Below are 17,534 nucleotides of genomic sequence, written 5' to 3' on the forward strand. Positions count from 1 at the left end.
GGTGACTGGGGTAATCGGGATGGGTGTGTCAGAGGCGGTGTGGTTGGCGCAGGATAGAGCAGGGTTTAGGGCTGTTGTGCATAGGGTTGCTATGAATCAGAAATGACTCGACGGCACATAACAACAACAACCTGTATAAAATACCAAAAGGAACAAAAAACATGCCAAGAAGAAATCAGAACATAAACATAGAAATAATGAAACATAAAAAATTTAATGAAATAATTTCGAATCAAATACTCCTCCACAAACCCACTGCAACTGAGTCCATTTTGACTGGTAGTAACCATATTAAAAAGGGTGGAAGAATAGGGTCTCCAACACTGTAACTTTTCAGGAGCCAACTCCCTCATCTTATGTTGAGGTGCAGCTTGCAGGCTTGAAGTCACTTGGTGGGGAATGTTGGGGAGGAAAGAAGGGCCTCTGGCCAGGACAGATCGCCTAAGCTCCGGATATGTGCAAGCCTCCCAATGGCCTTTAATACGGGGTGGAGAAAGCTCCCCTGTGTTTGGCTGTACCAGCTTGAGAAACCTCTCCACCTGGAAGACAGCTGCTGCATCTGTTGAGCTGGGAGTGGTCCGCACAAGGCTGAGGTTCTCCTAACCAATCCACATGTCCCACGTCTGTAAGCCCACCTTATCCTGTCTTCCTGTTGACCTGCTTTTACATAAGTGTGCTGCAGTCCCTAATAAAATTGAGCTGGATTGACTCTCTGATCCTCTCCTGGAGTGGTGTATCTCTGTCGTGCTTACCCCAATTAGGGTATTGCTGTTAAGTTGTCGGTGAACACACAGCGACAGCCACTGATGCTTAACTCACTGCACCACCAACATGTCACATCAAATACCATATGATATAATAAAAATGATTCACATCATGACCAAGTAGGGCTTATTCCAGGAAGGTAAGGCAGAGCTAACATCTGAAAATCAGTATCATTTATCACATTAAAATGGAAAAACAGAAAGCGTATGATCCTTCAAAAGACACAGTAAACCATCTGATAAAATTCCACACACATATGTGATAATGAAGCGAATTAGAGAAAAATGTCTTTCTTTGAGAAAGACATTTTTAAAGATCCATTAGATGAAAAGATCTACAAAAAGTTCTACAGAGAGTTAACACTGTGAACACCCAGAGCAGAGAAGCATGTCAGGTAGGGTGTTCTCCCACTCCCCCTCCCCAGTGTCCTCCATGTTCTGAATAGTGCAGTGTAACAGGGAGAAGCAAACGAAGACACGTAAAGACCAGGAAAGAGCAAAAACCGGCGTTATTTGCATGTGCCATAATTTTGCATGTATACAATCCAAAAGTATCCACAAATGATATATGAGTATAACAAGGCAATACCAATATAGAAAAGTCAACTAGAATTTCCCCTACTAACAACAAACAAACAGAAAATAGGGGCAGGGGAAGACATAATTTATACCAGCATTTACATTATTTTCATCAACAACCTACTTTATGCAGATGACATAACCCTGTTTGCTGAATCTGAGGAATACCTGAAGGGTTTGCTGTAGAAGGTCAAGGACTATAGTCTTCAACATGGATTGAAGCTCAACATCAAGGAGACACCATGATAGATGCTGAAGAGATTAAGGTTGTTAACAATTACAACTTGCTCAGTTCCACAATCAATAACTCTTGGCAACAGCAGTCAGGAAATCAAAAGACAATTTGCACTGAGAAAATCTGCTGTCAAGGACCTCTCCAGAGTACTGAAAAGCAACAATGTCAATGCAGAGACTAAGGGGTGCCTAATTCAGGCCATGGTCTTCCAATTACTTGCTATACATCAGAGAGCTAGACAATGTCTAAGGATGACAGAAGAATAGATGCCTTTGAACTGTGGTGTTGGAGAAGAGTCTTGAACATACCATGGACTGCCAAGAAAACAGTTTATCTTGGAGAGTGTGAAACCAAATTTCTCCTTGGAGGCTAGGATTTGAAGCTCCATCTCACATACTTTGGGTATGTGGCCAGGAAGGACTCATCCTTGGAGAAGGACATCATGTTTGAAAGGGTGCAGGGACAGTGCAGGAGAGGAAGATCCCAGATGAGATAGTTTGGTACAGTGACTGGGGCAATGGGGGTTGGTGTGTCATAATCAGTGAGAAAGGCTCAGAGCAGGGTAGGCTTCAGAGCTGCTGTACACTATGTCACTATGAGTCACAGGTAACTCGACAGCACCTAACAACAACAGCATCATGAGATTTTTTTTAAAAGCGAAAGAAATGGGTATGTATCACAGATACGTATTGGCTGCCTTAGTTGAAAGAGGGGCACATTTGCTCAATTTGACCTATACAGTTAAGCAAAATAAAATATAATTTGATTAAAAAAAGAATACTAATTTATAAATTGATGAGGAAGTGCAAAGAATCAGGAATGACAAATATATCAAGAACAAAGCTAGAGGTCTTATCTACAGGTTCATTCTGTCTACGCCATGTCAGGCCCTCAGGCTTGCAGCTCCATCGTGTCCTGCCACAGAATCTATAGAATCTTCTAGATACTTCACTATGCCACACAGTAGCTGAAGGAGAATCTAAAAGTCAACTCAGACTCAACATTCCCTGACGCTAATTTTATTCTGACAGGGCTTTCTCCAGTTTGTTGTAGAAGCTTCCTTGAGTTGAATATGAGTCACAGTCCTCCTTAAGTCCTAAAGAAAAACTGGCTTTCCTTGAGCCCTACTTCTCAACAAGCAATTGAAAGCAACTCATTGAACTAACACATAGCTGACTCTCCAGCAGATTTTCAGAGGCTGTAAATCACACAAGAGGAGGTTGGGATTGCTCATCTTTCTCCTGTGGAGCAGTTGGTGGATTTGAATCTTCAGGTTGGCAGCACAGCTCCTTACCCTATAGGCACTTACTATGTGTATGATCCCCTTGTACTAAAGAGTGACTGCCATCATGGCACATGTCTCACATGCCATTTCCCTCTTTCTCATCCTCTCTTTTCTTCTTTTACCTACAATCAAGGCAGAGGAACATCCTGTCTGGGCATGTAATACAGGTGTGTGCCCCTCTTTGGGACACCAAGCCTACAGCCCAGCTTAACCACAAAAGAGACTTCCTCCATCTCTTATCTATTTTACAGAGGAAATGCTATGGTTTAAATCTCCTAAACTTGATCCATGAAATGTTAGTGGGAACTAAACCTAATAAGAAAATCTACATATAACTGTATTCAGCTTGTGGGTTGTGTGCTTTTTTTTTAAATCTACTTTAATCATCGGAAAGTTGAACATTACTGCTTTCTCTTTGCATTCCTGCTAACCACAAGCCTCCCTCCCACCTGCTATACCACTTCTTTGAAGTTGCCAAGAGGGACAGCTGAGCTGACAAGGGAGATGGCGCATGTCCACAGAATGGCAATGGATAAAAGCATATTCACGTTTATGAAATTATATTACCATTTTTTATTAGGAAAATAACTCTTATAACAATGGTAAGGAAATAATTAGAATTCAACTATTTCAAAATTCTACACTTCAAAGTAACTTCTGAAATTTATGAAATTGATGTTTAGGCAAACATAATTTGAGAATGAATCCAATTACATACATGATTTAGCTGTGAACTCTGGAAACTACTTGAAAAGTATCTGAACCACTTGCATAACAAATTTGCTTACCTGACAACAGTAAAATATTATGAGAGATTTCAAAAATTTCCACTTCTGTGACTGGTGGCAATGACTTACTTAAGAATGTTAAATGGGAGGCATGATTTAAAATTTTTAAAAATTCTTTTTTTTTTTCAGTGAGGGAGGCACTGACTTCAAAATTGTACTGTGTTTTGTTTTAAAACACTTATTAATACCTAAATTTAGACACTGGCTGTGCCACACCACAGACCTGTGACTGATTCTTTGGGAGAAAGGGAAACAGAAAGCTTCAAATCCTCTCATCAGTGGAGAAGTTAGATATGCTACAACATCTCAGAGGAAAGGGAGATTCAGTGGGTGGACCACATTAAAAGTGTCTAGAGCTGAAAACAGACAAAATAAAGGATGTAGGCTCTCCACAGCTGAACATCTGTGGAGGAAGCAATCAGGAAACATCTTCCTCCAGACACACACACACCTGAAGGAGAAAGAGAATGTTCTAAGAAGAAGACAGTGAGGCAGAACAACTGGCAGAGAAATGTGGATTTCAGGCTCTGAGGAAGAGATGATTTTTCCCCCTCACTGAAGATGGATATATGTTTTAAAAGAAGAAAAAAGAAAGATGAGAATGGGTAGGGGTGAAATCACAGAGTCACACAATTTGGTGGGTAGAGGGAGGGGGTAAAGGAAATATGAAAGATCATGGGGGGGGGGACCTGCAAAGACAGTGTAATGGTGGGCATAGTCCAATGGTGCTTAATTTTATAAACATAATAAATGGGAATGATTGTATGAAACACAATGTGAATGAAGAATAGTGTGAAACACAATGTAGATGAAGAAAAAGACTGCCAGTAGTTAAAAACATCCATAGAAAAAGATGTCTTCATCAACATGTTTTTTATTTTATTTATTAGATCATACCCACGAGCATATACTTAATGTTGACTTTCACTAATGTCTACCCACATATGTGAACACTCAGTAAATTCTCACTGAAGAACAGTGCTTATCTCTTTATCTAATCAAAAGCAAGTGACATCCATCACTTAGTCAAAACTCTCTGCTGCTACCTGGTGGGAGAAGGCACATATTGAAGAGGCACTATCTGTCCGGGGCTCCAATGTAAATTGTCAGTGACAACATCGTGTCTGTGAGAAGGGTCATAGGAGAGGCATACCATTTGGGAAAATAAGAATGTATGTTGAGAGATATATCAAAAAAAAGAAAAAGCACAATTTTCCTGAGTGGTCCACACATGAAAAGATAGCCTCTTTCTTAAAGAGAAGGAAAAAAAGATGCATCTACTACTGTGTAGCACGGATGCCTTTAAATTGTGGTACTGGTGAAGAATGCTGAATATCCATGGACTAAAAGAACAAAACCCAATTACGTCTTGGAGAAAGTGCAACTTAGAGGCAAGAATGGTAGAACTTTGTCTCACATACTTTGAGAGGGTTGTCAGGGAGGGCCAGTCCTTGAAAAATGACATCAAAGGTCAGCAAAAGAGAGGGAGACCCTCACCAAGATGGATTGACACAGTGACTGTAGCGATGGTCTCAATTATATCAGGGTTGATGGGGACGGCACAGGAATTATTGTTCATAGGGCCACCATGAGTCCTGGTTGACTCAATGGTACCTAACAACAACCCAAAAGAACAAATAAATCTGTCTTGTAGTGTAGTCTGGAGTGCTCCGTAGATGTGAATACCATGAGACAAAAGGTTGGGCTTATTATCAGGAGGGGCCAGTCCTTGGAAAAAAGACCACGTTTGGAAATGTACACGGTCTAGAAGAAGAGGAAGATCTTCAACAAGTTGGTTTAACAAAGGAGCAGTAGCAATTTTCTTCTTAAGAGCCCAGCAGACACCAGATACTCCAGTGGAGAAGGAGGGCACTCCTCCTGTGCCAGTGGGATAGGAGGAGGAGGAGGAGAGGGGGAGGAAGAGGAGGAGGAAGAGGAGGAGGAGGAGGAGCATAGCAGAGAGCACACAGCATCAGGCAAGGTCTTGTGTTTGCTTTGCTTTGTCTATACTACATAGAGTCACTATGCACTACGTATAGTGAATTACGAAAAGGCTGGTGACGCAAAGTCACGTACTATTCCACAGGAGAGAGATGTCCTAATCAGCTTCTAGGAAGAGTTATGACCTTGGTAATCCTACAGGGCAGTTTCATAGAGTAGCTCAGAGTTGGAATAGACCTGATGAGAAGTTTTCATTTCAATTTGATGTAAGAATCAGCCCATGTAGTAAAAGCCTATAAAATTCAGTCTATTCAAAGAACACTGGGAGACCTGATAAGTAGGTTATGTGCTGGGCAGTGAAAAGGAAATTCAGATTAGCTAATCCTCAGGAGAAAAAAATAGGACAGTCACTCCTATTAAGATTTACAGTCTCACACATCCAAGGAAGGGTCACCACAAGTCACAATCAATAGAGAACAGTGAGTTTTGGCTTGTTTTGGTGGGTTATTTCTCCCTTACTTGGTTTTATGGGACCTTTAGTGAGAAAATGTGACTGCATGTATCACAGCACACTCACTATTGTGTTAAATTAGCATCAAGTGGGCAGAGCTGGTTCAATTCTTTATTTCCAGGCTAAAGTGAAATCTTCTATTTTTAGACCCGCTGCTCTTGGCTGATTGGATGCAAAGAGAGAATGTGAAACACATTGTTAACCAACCTCTGTGACCTCACTTGCACTTTCAACTTCTTACTCAAAGTATCACCATTACTTGATTGCATGAGGGTCAGAAAAAGTGAATAAACAACAAAAATGCATTTTATCCTTTTTTGGGGGGGGGGTTGTTGTTTTGGGGTGGGTTTTTTGTTATTGTTTATTTGTTTGTTTTTCTTGCTATGTACCATTGAATCGGATCCAATTGGCACAGGAGGAGATTGCCCCTCTTTCTCCAGCAGAGCATCTGGTGGATTCAAACTGCATACCTTCGGGATTGCAGTGCAGCTTCTTGCTACTAGGCCACCAGAGCTCCCAAATGCCTCTTATCTTAGTAACAACACAAACTGTGCAATAAAACAGTGCTCTGGTAGAAAACATTTAAAAACTAATGAACGTCAAATCGATATTTAATAGGAATAGAAATTATTTGGATAAGCTCACAAGTTGGGGGGATGGTGTCAACACCATTTTTGTTTCATCACACTATCTCTGATTCTACCAAATGCTTTCCCACCAAGCACACCATCTCCACAGAGGAAAATGTTGTTAAATAGGCATTCAATGGGCATGAAAAGGAAACTTTATACATGAGGTAGAGAGTTGTGTGTAACACCCTCTTTCACAAATGCATTCATTTTAAAACTTTTTTTTTTGGTTCTAGAGAGAGATCAAAAGATTTCCAGAAGTTGACGTTGAAGCCCTGAATTTTTAAACTGGAAAAAGTCAGAACTCAGAGACAGAAAACTAGAGAGCTTGAATCAGAATGGACTCACTGACTGATTTGACTGTATTCATGCATACAGGACAGCATGTTGCTAAAATGTAGTCAAGAGGTAAATATGTACTGGGCAAGGAGTTTTAAAGAATTCTAATTATACATGCAACATATGAATGCATTCTTTCAAAAGTTATTTAATTTTATAAGTGATATATGAGTGGGTTTTTTTTAAAAAAGCTATTTTTTTAATTTATTTCTTTTTCATTTCAATTAACATCTACAGAGATTTTGGAATTCCATTCATTCATTGTTGTACCCTTCTCCCTGCCCCCCCCCCCCCAGTTCGCTCTTCTCCTTGAAAAGCAAAAGAAAATCTCCTTCATTGGTATGCAATCCCTATCCCCCCGTACCCCCCACCCCAATACGAGTATACTCCACTCTGCAACCCTCATTCCGTACTCTTACGATATACATAATGCCCTAAAATATAATACTTTTAAAATATTCTCTCCCCCAAAGACTTCAATGCCGTAAACATATTTCATCCAGTTTTTCTCAGTCTTACCCCCATCCCGATGTCAGCCTCATTCTACAACAGTGGGACCATATAGCATTTGTCCCTTTGTGACTGAGGATATTCTAAGACATCTCCTGAAATAACCAGAGATTTCGCTTAGAAGTGTATTCTTACAAATCTTAAAAAGGGGGGGAAAATGCACACAGGCACACTTACTTGTAAAAATGTATTATGTATGTGTATTCTTTTATATGGTATCAATAAGCCATGTATTTTGAGACCTATTCATGATACTTTGATCCATCACCAAATAATAGTTTGAAATTGACAGGTGGCAATTACAGTCTCTCAAAAATCTTCCATAATGCTACTATCAAATAAGGATATTAGCTAGATAGTTTAAGGGTCTGAACCAGAAGGTATAACTTTAAATATTTACTGGGGCGATGAAGATAATATAAATGCTTGAATCACGTTAATGACAATGGATACAGAAGCTTTCAGTATTAGGCATTCAACAGGGTGTTGACCGTGGCACACTGCAGTGAGTTGTCCTAGCTGAAGAGGGTAGCTGTTCCTAGTTTCAGCCAGTTACTTCTATGGGAAAATGCCAGCTACCAGTCATAGCTTCCAATTGTTAGAATAAAGCATGGGGGGTGGGGGTGGAAATGTTGTTGTTGTTGTTGTTGTTATGTGCCGTCGAGTCGCTTGTGACTCATAGCTGCTGATATTTTTATTTTATTTAATTATGTGTGTGTGTGTGTGTGTGTGTGTGTGTGTACTGTCAAATCAGATCTGACTGGTACAAGAGAAGATTGCCCCTCCTTTTCCAGCAGAGCATCTGGTGGATTCAAACCATGTACCTTTGGAATTGCAGTGCAACTTCTTACCACTAGGCCACCAGAGCTCCTTGCTCCTGATATTTTTAAGGGGAAAAACTCTTGACTTTTAAGTGTTAACCACTGAAGAATCTGAATTAAAAAAATACATTGTTCAGGCTTATACACAGAGATAATTATGAACCATGACATTTTCAATGCTGGTTTAACTCCAGCAGAAATCTAATGACACAACTGATGTATCAATAAGGAATTCTTTGAGAAAGTAATACATGGAACACAGACAATTCTTTTGAAAGCATTTATCCTTTTTATACGTCAAGATATTCCAGGCAATCTGAGCTATACTCTTTTTCCTATTTACTTTTTGAAATACATTTTTTAAAGGGATAACACAAGACTACCCATGAATAAGGATGGCAGAAGAACTGATGCCTTTGAGCTGAGGAGTTCGAGAAGAGTACTGAATATCCCATGGACTGCCAAAGAACAAACAGATATGTCTTGGAGAAGGTGCAGCCAGAGCGCTCCTTAGAGGCAAAGATGATAAAGGTTTTTCTCACATACTTTGGGCATGTTGCTAGGAGAGGCTACTTCTTGGACAAAGACATAATGCTCAGAAAGGTGGAGGGCCATCAAAAGAGAAGACCTTTGACCTGGTGGATTGACACAGTGACTGGTGCAGTGGGCTCTAGTGTGTCAGGAAGTATGAGGATGGCGCAGGACAGGTCAGGGTTGAGATCTGCGGTTCACAGGGTTGCTATGGGCTATAATTGATTCGAAGGTACCTAACAACAATGACCCATGAAAAACTACCCTTTTCTTCTTATCATCTAGGTATTTTCCACTTTATCAGAATGTCAAATTGCCTCATCTTGGAGATGTACTGGCTTCTGCACTCTCTGCCATCAAGTGAGGCAAGAGGCCCAGATCTACTCAGAGAGCAGGGCTTTATAGGCTGAGGGAAGAAAAGTTCTTTGCAGGTCACCCTGTGACTAACATCTGAGAGAGGCCCACCCTGATATTATCAGGAAGAGAAAACAGGGACCAAGATCTGCCCAAGACGAGACACTGTAGTCAAAAGGATTCAAGGTGAACGTGCAGATTTTTGGCATTAGAGGAAGATGAATTTGCCTCTGTCCTTTATGTTCTCCTCTGCTAGGAGAAGGGGTGTTATTACTAACAACAAAGCTTTTGTTTATGATGTGGTGTATTGAACCGTAAAAACCTTACCAATAGGCAAAAAACTGAACACAGAGGCTGTGTATACAAAACCAATCTTTTCTCTGTGAAAGTGGATTTTGTTTTGTGCCTGAAGGAGTTGAGGAGAAGAAATGAGAGAGATTAGTAATTTTAGGAAGAACTTTCAAGATAAATATAAATGATATAGGCTTTGTATTAATCATTGACAAGTGTCCACTGAAAATGATCATTATTATTAAATTCAAAATACATTGGCTCAGACACATGCATAAGTTTATAAAGAGAAAAATACCTACCTTAAAAATGAAATCTGCCATCAGAGGGCCTGCAATCTTAAAGGTTTGTCTTTCTGATCCTTTCTGAAATTCAACTGTTGTATTTTCTATAACAAAAACTCCAGGACTGTTAAAGCTGTGCTCTCCTTTGCTTCCTTGAAGAGTTTTTGATTCAATAACTAAAAGAAAAAACACAAAACAATCAACTAAGATAAATCTCTAAAAGCATTTTATTTCTAAGGACATTTTACAAATACAATGTCAGCCTATGATGTCAAAATATCCACACTGTTTAGTCAAAACACATATTCGAATTGATGGAATAGAATTGCAAGCTTCCAAGTTGCCCAGGAAAAAAGTTAAAAAATATTTGATCTTTTTTTTTTACTTATATAAAACCAGACAAAAATATCTCCAATTTGTTTTCCTCAGAACTTTTGAATATGGAAATAATTAGCAGTTCATAAGCAGTTGCAAAAATAGTGCAAAGAATTCACCTCATCAGCTTTCCTGCAATGGTTATAACTTGAGTAACTATAGTATAATATAAACCCCAGGAATCTGTTGCTAGTACATGTGTGTGGTTGTATGCCATTTCATCACAAACCATTACAATCAAGCCACCCTCCACACTAAAGTCCCCCTCACACATCTCCTTTATTCAGATCTATGTATAAAAGAACAGAAGTGATTTTAGATCTGCAATAGAAAAATGTTTACCAATAGTAAACAGCTTTTCATGCAGGAGAAAATGGTTCAATTCCTAGCCCATTGATCTCTTGTATAGCCACCACCCACTTTCCCAGTGGAGTCTTCCCAGTGGATGCTTTGATGCTGGACAGGTTTTAGTAGAGCTTCTGGATGAAAAGACTAGAAGAAGGGTTAGATGTCTACCTCCACAATTCAGCAGTGAAGACTTGATAGATCTGTAGCAATTAAGGGGACAGTTTCAATCTATGTGCAGAAGAGATCTTTTGGGAGGCTGGGCTCTATGAGGAGGAATGTAGCATGAGGATTGGAGTAAAACTCATCAACAATCTGCATTATGCAGATGACACAACCCTGCTTACTGAAACTGAGGAGGACCTGAAGTGCTTGTTGCAGAGGGTCAAGGACTGTAGCCTTCAATGTGGATTGAAGCTCAACATCAAGAAGACAAAAATTCCCACCATTGGGGCAATTGGCAGCACCATAATGGATGGAGAAGAGATTGAGGTTGCTTGGCTCCTCAGTCAACTCTTTTGGCACCAGCAGTCAGAAAATCAAAGATGAATTTCATTAGATAAATCTGCTGTCAGGGACCTCTCCAGAGCACTGAGAAGCAACAGTGTCAGTCTAGAGTACATGGTCTTCACAATTACTTGCTATGCAACAGAGAGCTGGACAATGACTAAGGAGGATAGAAGAAGAATTGATGCCTTTGAGTAGTGGTGCTGGACCACCAAGAAAACAATTAAGTCTGTCTTGGAGAGTGTGAAACCAAGTTTCTTCTTGGAGGTTAGGATTGTGAAGCTCTGTCTCATGTACTTTGGACCCATGGCCAGGAGGGACCAATCCTTGAAGGATATCATGCTCAGAAGTGTAGAAGGACAGCACAGGAGAGGAAAACCCCAATGGCACGGATTGACACAGTGACTAGGGCAATAGGGGTTGGTGTGTCGGAGTCAGTGAGACTGGTTTAGGACAGGTCTGGCTTCAAAGCTGTTGTACAAAGGGTTGCTATGAGTCACAGGCAACTTGATGGCACGTAACAGCAAGAAGAACAATTGTATCGTGTATGGGGTCACCATGAGTGAAGAGTAGACTTAATGCAACTAACAACAACGTGTGTCAGAGAGCTGGACAGTGACTAGGGATGATAAAAAGAAAAAACGGATGCCTTTGAGCTATGGTGCTGGAGAAGAGTGTTAAATCTATGGACTGCTAGGAGAACAAACAGGTTCGTCCTGAAGAGGGTAAAACCAGGCTGCTCCTTGGAGGCAAGGATTCTGAAGCTTTGTCTGACATACTCTGGACATGTGGTAAGGAGGAACTGGTCCTTGGAGAGGGGTGTCATGTGTGGGAAGGTGGAGGGACAACACAAGAGAGGAAGACCATCGATGAGATGGATCAATTCAGTGACTGGGGTAATGGGAGTAGGTGTTTTCAGAGACAATGAAGTTGGCACAGGGTAGACCAGGGTTTAGGGCTCTTGTACCTAGGGTCACTATGAGTCACAAGCAGCTCGATGGCACATAACAACAACAACAATAACAACAGCAACAACAGCTGATGGCACATAACAACAACAGCTGATGGCACATAACAACAACAACAACAGCGTCTAACCCAAATAGTGCTTCTACCTTATTTGCAGAGCTCTGGCGTCCTAGTGGTAAGGAATGGCACTACCAACCTAAAGACATTTGCATTGGATTCACCAGACACTCAGCAGGCAGAGGACGGGCAATCTCCTCCTGTACAATCCCACTGGATGAGGGGCCAATATGAGTTGGTACACAACCATCTCATTTGAGTGGTTTATTTCTTCTTTCATTTTTTTTTCTTTTATTTTAGAGATCTATTTAGCCTGGACTGAAGGCAAGAGAGTAGTGAACTGCAAGTTGGAGCAACTCTTCTCTCGTTCACTCGCTGCTAAGGGTTTCCATTGTCTTCTAAACTCTTCCATGTTCTCTTTACCCTGAACCTTACACTTGAATCAGAAGTACTGCTCACTCTTTAGTGCTCTTGAGCCAAGAACACAACAGCACAATAAACCTATTCAGATGAAAACAGAAACATGGAAACTGATAGAATGCAATGGGATAGTTGGCACTAGGCCCAAGCATGGTAAGCCACTGGTTGGTTGATTTAATTTGCTGGCATTTCTCTGTGTCTCTGGAGCAGCTGCAGGAATTCAAGCATGCAGGACAGACAGTGTAAGAGGCATTTGGAGACATCCTTGATTATCCTTGACAGGCAGCCTGGGAACCTTTCTGGGAAAATTCAAAGGCTGGACATGAGCTACTTGATCTGGAGGAGTCATCAGTGGTCAAAGAATAATTCTGACGACTTTGAGGCACACAAAACCCCAACCACTTTGGCCCTGGACTCTATGACCGCAATAAGATTTTTGGAAAGTGTGAGATCAAGTTCATTTCCTAGTTCCAATGAAGATATAAAACTGAGTGTTATGAAACAAGTTGTCAGTAAAAATGAGATGGTAAGCTGGAGATAGGAAGAGGGCTCCAAGCTTGGGTGCAAGAGGCCTTTAAATTAAAGCAGGAAAAGCAATGAATGTGAAGGCAACATTTGAAAAAAATTCATCAGCATAAAAGGTACGAAAGACATGCCATTTCTCAGTTAGGGTTTAGCTTAAAATGGCTTGATTGAATGCAAATACAATGCGGTGAATTCCACTGTCCTGGGGTGATTGCTTTACCACTGCACTAACCTTTGGATCTTTTCTTGCCAAGTGAGCTGGGGTAGTGGGTGTAAAAATATGGAAAGGCAATCTGGCAGGAGGAGGGAAGCCCAGTTGCTGTGAAATCTGTCCCCTAAACCGAAGACCAGCATTTCTGTTTGGGGTTTGGCGCTTACTTCAAATGTGGGGGTCTACTCTCTTCTTTCAACAGTGTCCAAAAATCTTCAGTGACAAGGATATGGAAATATAAGTAGCAAAAAGTAGTTTTCAAGTGCACATAGAATACCCAAACCACTCTTTTCTACTGGACCATATGCTTATTGTAAAATATCTTCTTTTTTTAAAAAATATTTTAAAAGGATTCCCATTCTCTAGGCCATAAAACGCACACTGTAAAGAGTGGAGGTCGAAAATAAGCACTCTGACTCCCATTGTGTAAAAGAACAAATAGCACAAGCTGGCAAAATAAAGGCAGGCTAAGCGATTTGATTGACGTGGAATAGATGCATGCAAAATATTTTGATAATCTGGGAAACAAACCACCAGGCCACAGCAAGGCAGAAGTCGATGTAGCTCTTCAGAAACTGTCATCTTCATTGGCAACAAACCTGCTGCTCCTCAGAGCCTGTGCCTTTCCACATACATGTCAGAAAAGGAGTTGGTGGTTTTCCAATCAACAATTCAGATGATGTGTCAGCCTGTGAATCGCCTTGAGTTACATTTTTAAGAATTCATTTCTAACTTTTCCGTGTATTTACGGCAGCCCTCGGGTTCTGACAATGGGTGACTGGAGGCTCATAAGAGCTGCACATAGATCCCTTTGGTTCTCAGAGTCTTGTGTACTATCCTAAAGAGATCTAAAATTCTCAGAAGATCATGATTTCTTAGAGATAACTTAGTTATAAATATGTCAAAATTATGCTTTGAGCAGAGTTCAAAATATGTCAAAATTATGCTTTGAGCAGAGTTCAAAATATGTCAAAATTATGCTTTGAGCAGAGTTCTATTTTTATATTGCTGGAGTGGCATCCACTTTCTAAACAACATGTTTCTGGAAACTCTATGAACTTTGAGGAACAACAATAGTTATAGAAAAGCTTCAGGAATTTTTTTCATAGGGTTGCTATGAGTCGTGCTCAACTCAATGACAATCAACAAAAACAACAACAACAACAACAACAACTATATAGTTATTCAGAATATGCTTCCTTTGAATGGTCTTCACGTATGGTGGCTCTGTGTGCGCGTGCGTGCGTGTGTGTGTGTGCGTGTGTGTGTGTGTATATATTCATCAAAAAGAATGGACTTATGTGACAGGTGGGGGGGGGTGCGTGCGCATGTGCACACACACATGCAACTCTTCCAGCTGGTAATGGAGATTTTTCAGCACATAGCCTCTTGAATTTTTCTTAGTCTATTGCTAGTCAAACATTTAATGCTGAAATTACACTACAATAAAATCTCTTTCACAAAGATTCTTAAGTATACCCTTTGGAAGAGGTACCCGGCAGGGAAATTAGGAACCTTGTGTTCACCACAAATCAAGAGCCAGACTTTGGAATGGGACTAACAATCTAGCGTCAATACTCATAGGTTGTAAGTACCATTCCATGGTCAGATTCCACTCCACAGCAAAAAGACTTCTATAAGGTAATGCTCCCGCCTCCTGGTAACACTGCCTTTGGGAGAGCTGGTATTTAATGCAGATCTTAAAAGATTAATTTGTTACGGTAAAACAAGCTTGTTTGCTGTTAACTTCGGCTATTTATCTTTGTTAAAAATGAGAATTTTTTTAAAAAAACACAAATACATAGATCAAGAATACAAAACTGTTTCTATATTTAGATATTCAGAAATATTCAAGAAATTCTTTGTAAATGAAGCCAGTTCCATTCATCAACAAGGAGGTTAACTTGCAGAAACATTTCCAGGGCCAAAGTGAGGCTGGTCAGAAAGGAAAATTTTCCAAGCAAGAAGTCTGTACTTTAGAGAATGGGAACATTTTGAAGCCCTGGACCTGGAACAGTACCAGTCATAAGTATAAAGTTATGCTTAGAATGCATGTAAATGAGTGTTCTGCTTAAAAAAACTCACTTTTGAAAGGTTGTTTACTGACTCTGCTTTGAGAATTTACAAACACATTTTTAGAGCTCAATCTTTGGCAGATCCCTTTAGCATCATGACAAAATCCTGCTCCGGTATCTCATACTATCTGCTTTCTTCGCTTATTTTAAACCTCTTTAAACCCCTGGCCTCAATTCTAATTTATAATGACCCTACTGGACAGAACTACCCTATGCGGTTGCTGGTGTTGTTAAGTGCCTTCGAGTTGGAACCGACCCATTCCTGACCCTCCAGGGGGTTTTCAAAGGCAGTTATTCACATCCTTCTCCCACAGGGCACCTGATGGATTCAAGCACCTGTGTGCTTTCGGGATTTGCAGCTCAGCTTCATACCACTAGGCCCCCAGAGCTCCCTACAGGGCTTTGGGTTTATCTAAGCAAGCGTCATCTTTCTCCCACAAAGTTACTGGTGGGCTCCAACTGCTGGACTTTAAGTTAGCATCACAAAGCTCAACCCACTGGGCCACTGCTGTTGCTAGGCGCCATCAAGTCTCCAATTCATAGCAACCCTATCAATGACAGACTTGAAACTGGCCCAGTCCTGAACCGTCCTCATGAACTCTACCATGCAGGAGCCCATTATTACAGACACTTTCCTCTCCTTCTCTGACCCTATACTTTTCCAAACACGGTTTCTTTTCTAAGAATTGGCACCTCCTGCCAACATGCTAAAGTATGTGACACAAAGTTTCAGCATTCCTGCCTTTAAGAAGTACACTGACTGCACATCCTGTGAAACAAATTTGTTCTTTTGTCAGGCCGTGGTATATTCAACACTCTATGTGAACACCACAATCCAAAGGTACTGATTCTTCTTTGGTCTTCATTATTCATTGTCCAGCTTTTTAGGTGGTTAGGAAGCAACTGAAAAGACCATGGCTTGAGACCTACACCTTACTCTTTAAACTGACATCCTTGCTTTTTAGCATTTTGGAGATGTCCTTGACAGAAGAATTTCCCAGTGCATCACATATTTCAATTTCCTGACTGTTGCTACCATAGGTGTTGACTGTAGAGTCAATAAATGAATTACTGACAACTGTAAGCTTTTTTCCATCTATCAGAATGTTGCCTATTGTGGGCTGTAGTTTATCTTCTTCAGTAAATGCTTTATGCTTTCTTTGGTTTCTGCAAGGAAGGCTGAGTTGTTGAGGAATCTTCCTCCAATCCTAATGCCACATTCTTCTTCACATAGACCAGTTTCCCTGATTCACATCTTTCTTGACTTTAAACCACGCAATATCTCCTTGTTTCATTCAAACAACTGTTGAGACAGACCTTAAAGATCATTTAAACAAGAAGTTAAAAAATATTTTCATATTTCATTAGAAAGCCTTAAATGATGTGACTTTTATATATCTGTAAACATTTATAGTATGTTTTGTAAAAACAATGTGAGTTTTAGTCATAATTTATATAAAATAAAGGGTGAAAAAGTCTTTCCAATGAACTACTTACACTCATTGGTACAGAGATGTTCTATTGCATTGCTAATTTAGATCATAATGTAGCTGTGCTTCAATCCTGAAAGCCGCTCTGTGGGAGGATAGGCAGTCTCCTCCCAAGCAATTTACAGCCTCTGAAAACCTCCTGGAGGTTCAGCTCTGGGGCAGGTCCGACTCGATGGTATACAACAACAACATAAATATATTTAAGAATCACTGCTACTATATTTTGAGATTAACTTTTCTTAAATGACATTTCTTATGGAAATATTAGTTTGGAATGCAAAATATACAAACACATTCTGCCTCGTGGTGATTTTGTCACGCACTTGTATACACATATACAGACACACGTGCAAGCAAAGGTACACACAAAAAGAAATACTTCCTATTGTCCTGTGCCATCAGGGAAAAACTGGCTCATAGCAGACCTTCCAGCGGGTTTTTGGAGGCAGGAAATTGCCGAGTAGCTGGTAAATTCAAATTGTGTGCCTTTGGAATTATAGCCCATTTTCTTAACACTAGGCCACCAGAGCTACCTATACATACTTAAAAGTTTCAGGAACTAGATTGAAAACCTAACCTTTCTGTAAACTTTAAAATCACAATAGAATTTTTTTATTAAACAAAAAACAAACACTAAACTAAAAAACCTTTAAAAATATAAGCTGCTTCTGGTCCTCAGATACATTTTTTTTTTTTTA

General features: G+C 40.2%; 1 protein-coding gene across 1 annotated transcript in view; it reads right to left on the minus strand.

The window, feature by feature from the left end:
• ADAMTSL3 (ADAMTS-like 3) overlaps window positions 1–17,534 on the minus strand; it is a 313,622-nt gene that overhangs the window by 221,187 nt on the left and 74,901 nt on the right. The window contains exon 4 of the mRNA XM_006885199.1: window positions 9,881–10,038. Coding sequence (XP_006885261.1) covers window positions 9,881–10,038 — 158 coding nt within the window. The remainder of the gene's footprint in view (window positions 1–9,880; window positions 10,039–17,534) is intronic.

This window comes from Elephantulus edwardii, unplaced genomic scaffold, assembly GCF_000299155.1.
Source record: "Elephantulus edwardii isolate Elephantulus edwardi_28Jun2011 unplaced genomic scaffold, EleEdw1.0 scaffold00041, whole genome shotgun sequence".
Lineage (NCBI taxonomy): Eukaryota > Metazoa > Chordata > Mammalia > Macroscelidea > Macroscelididae > Elephantulus > Elephantulus edwardii.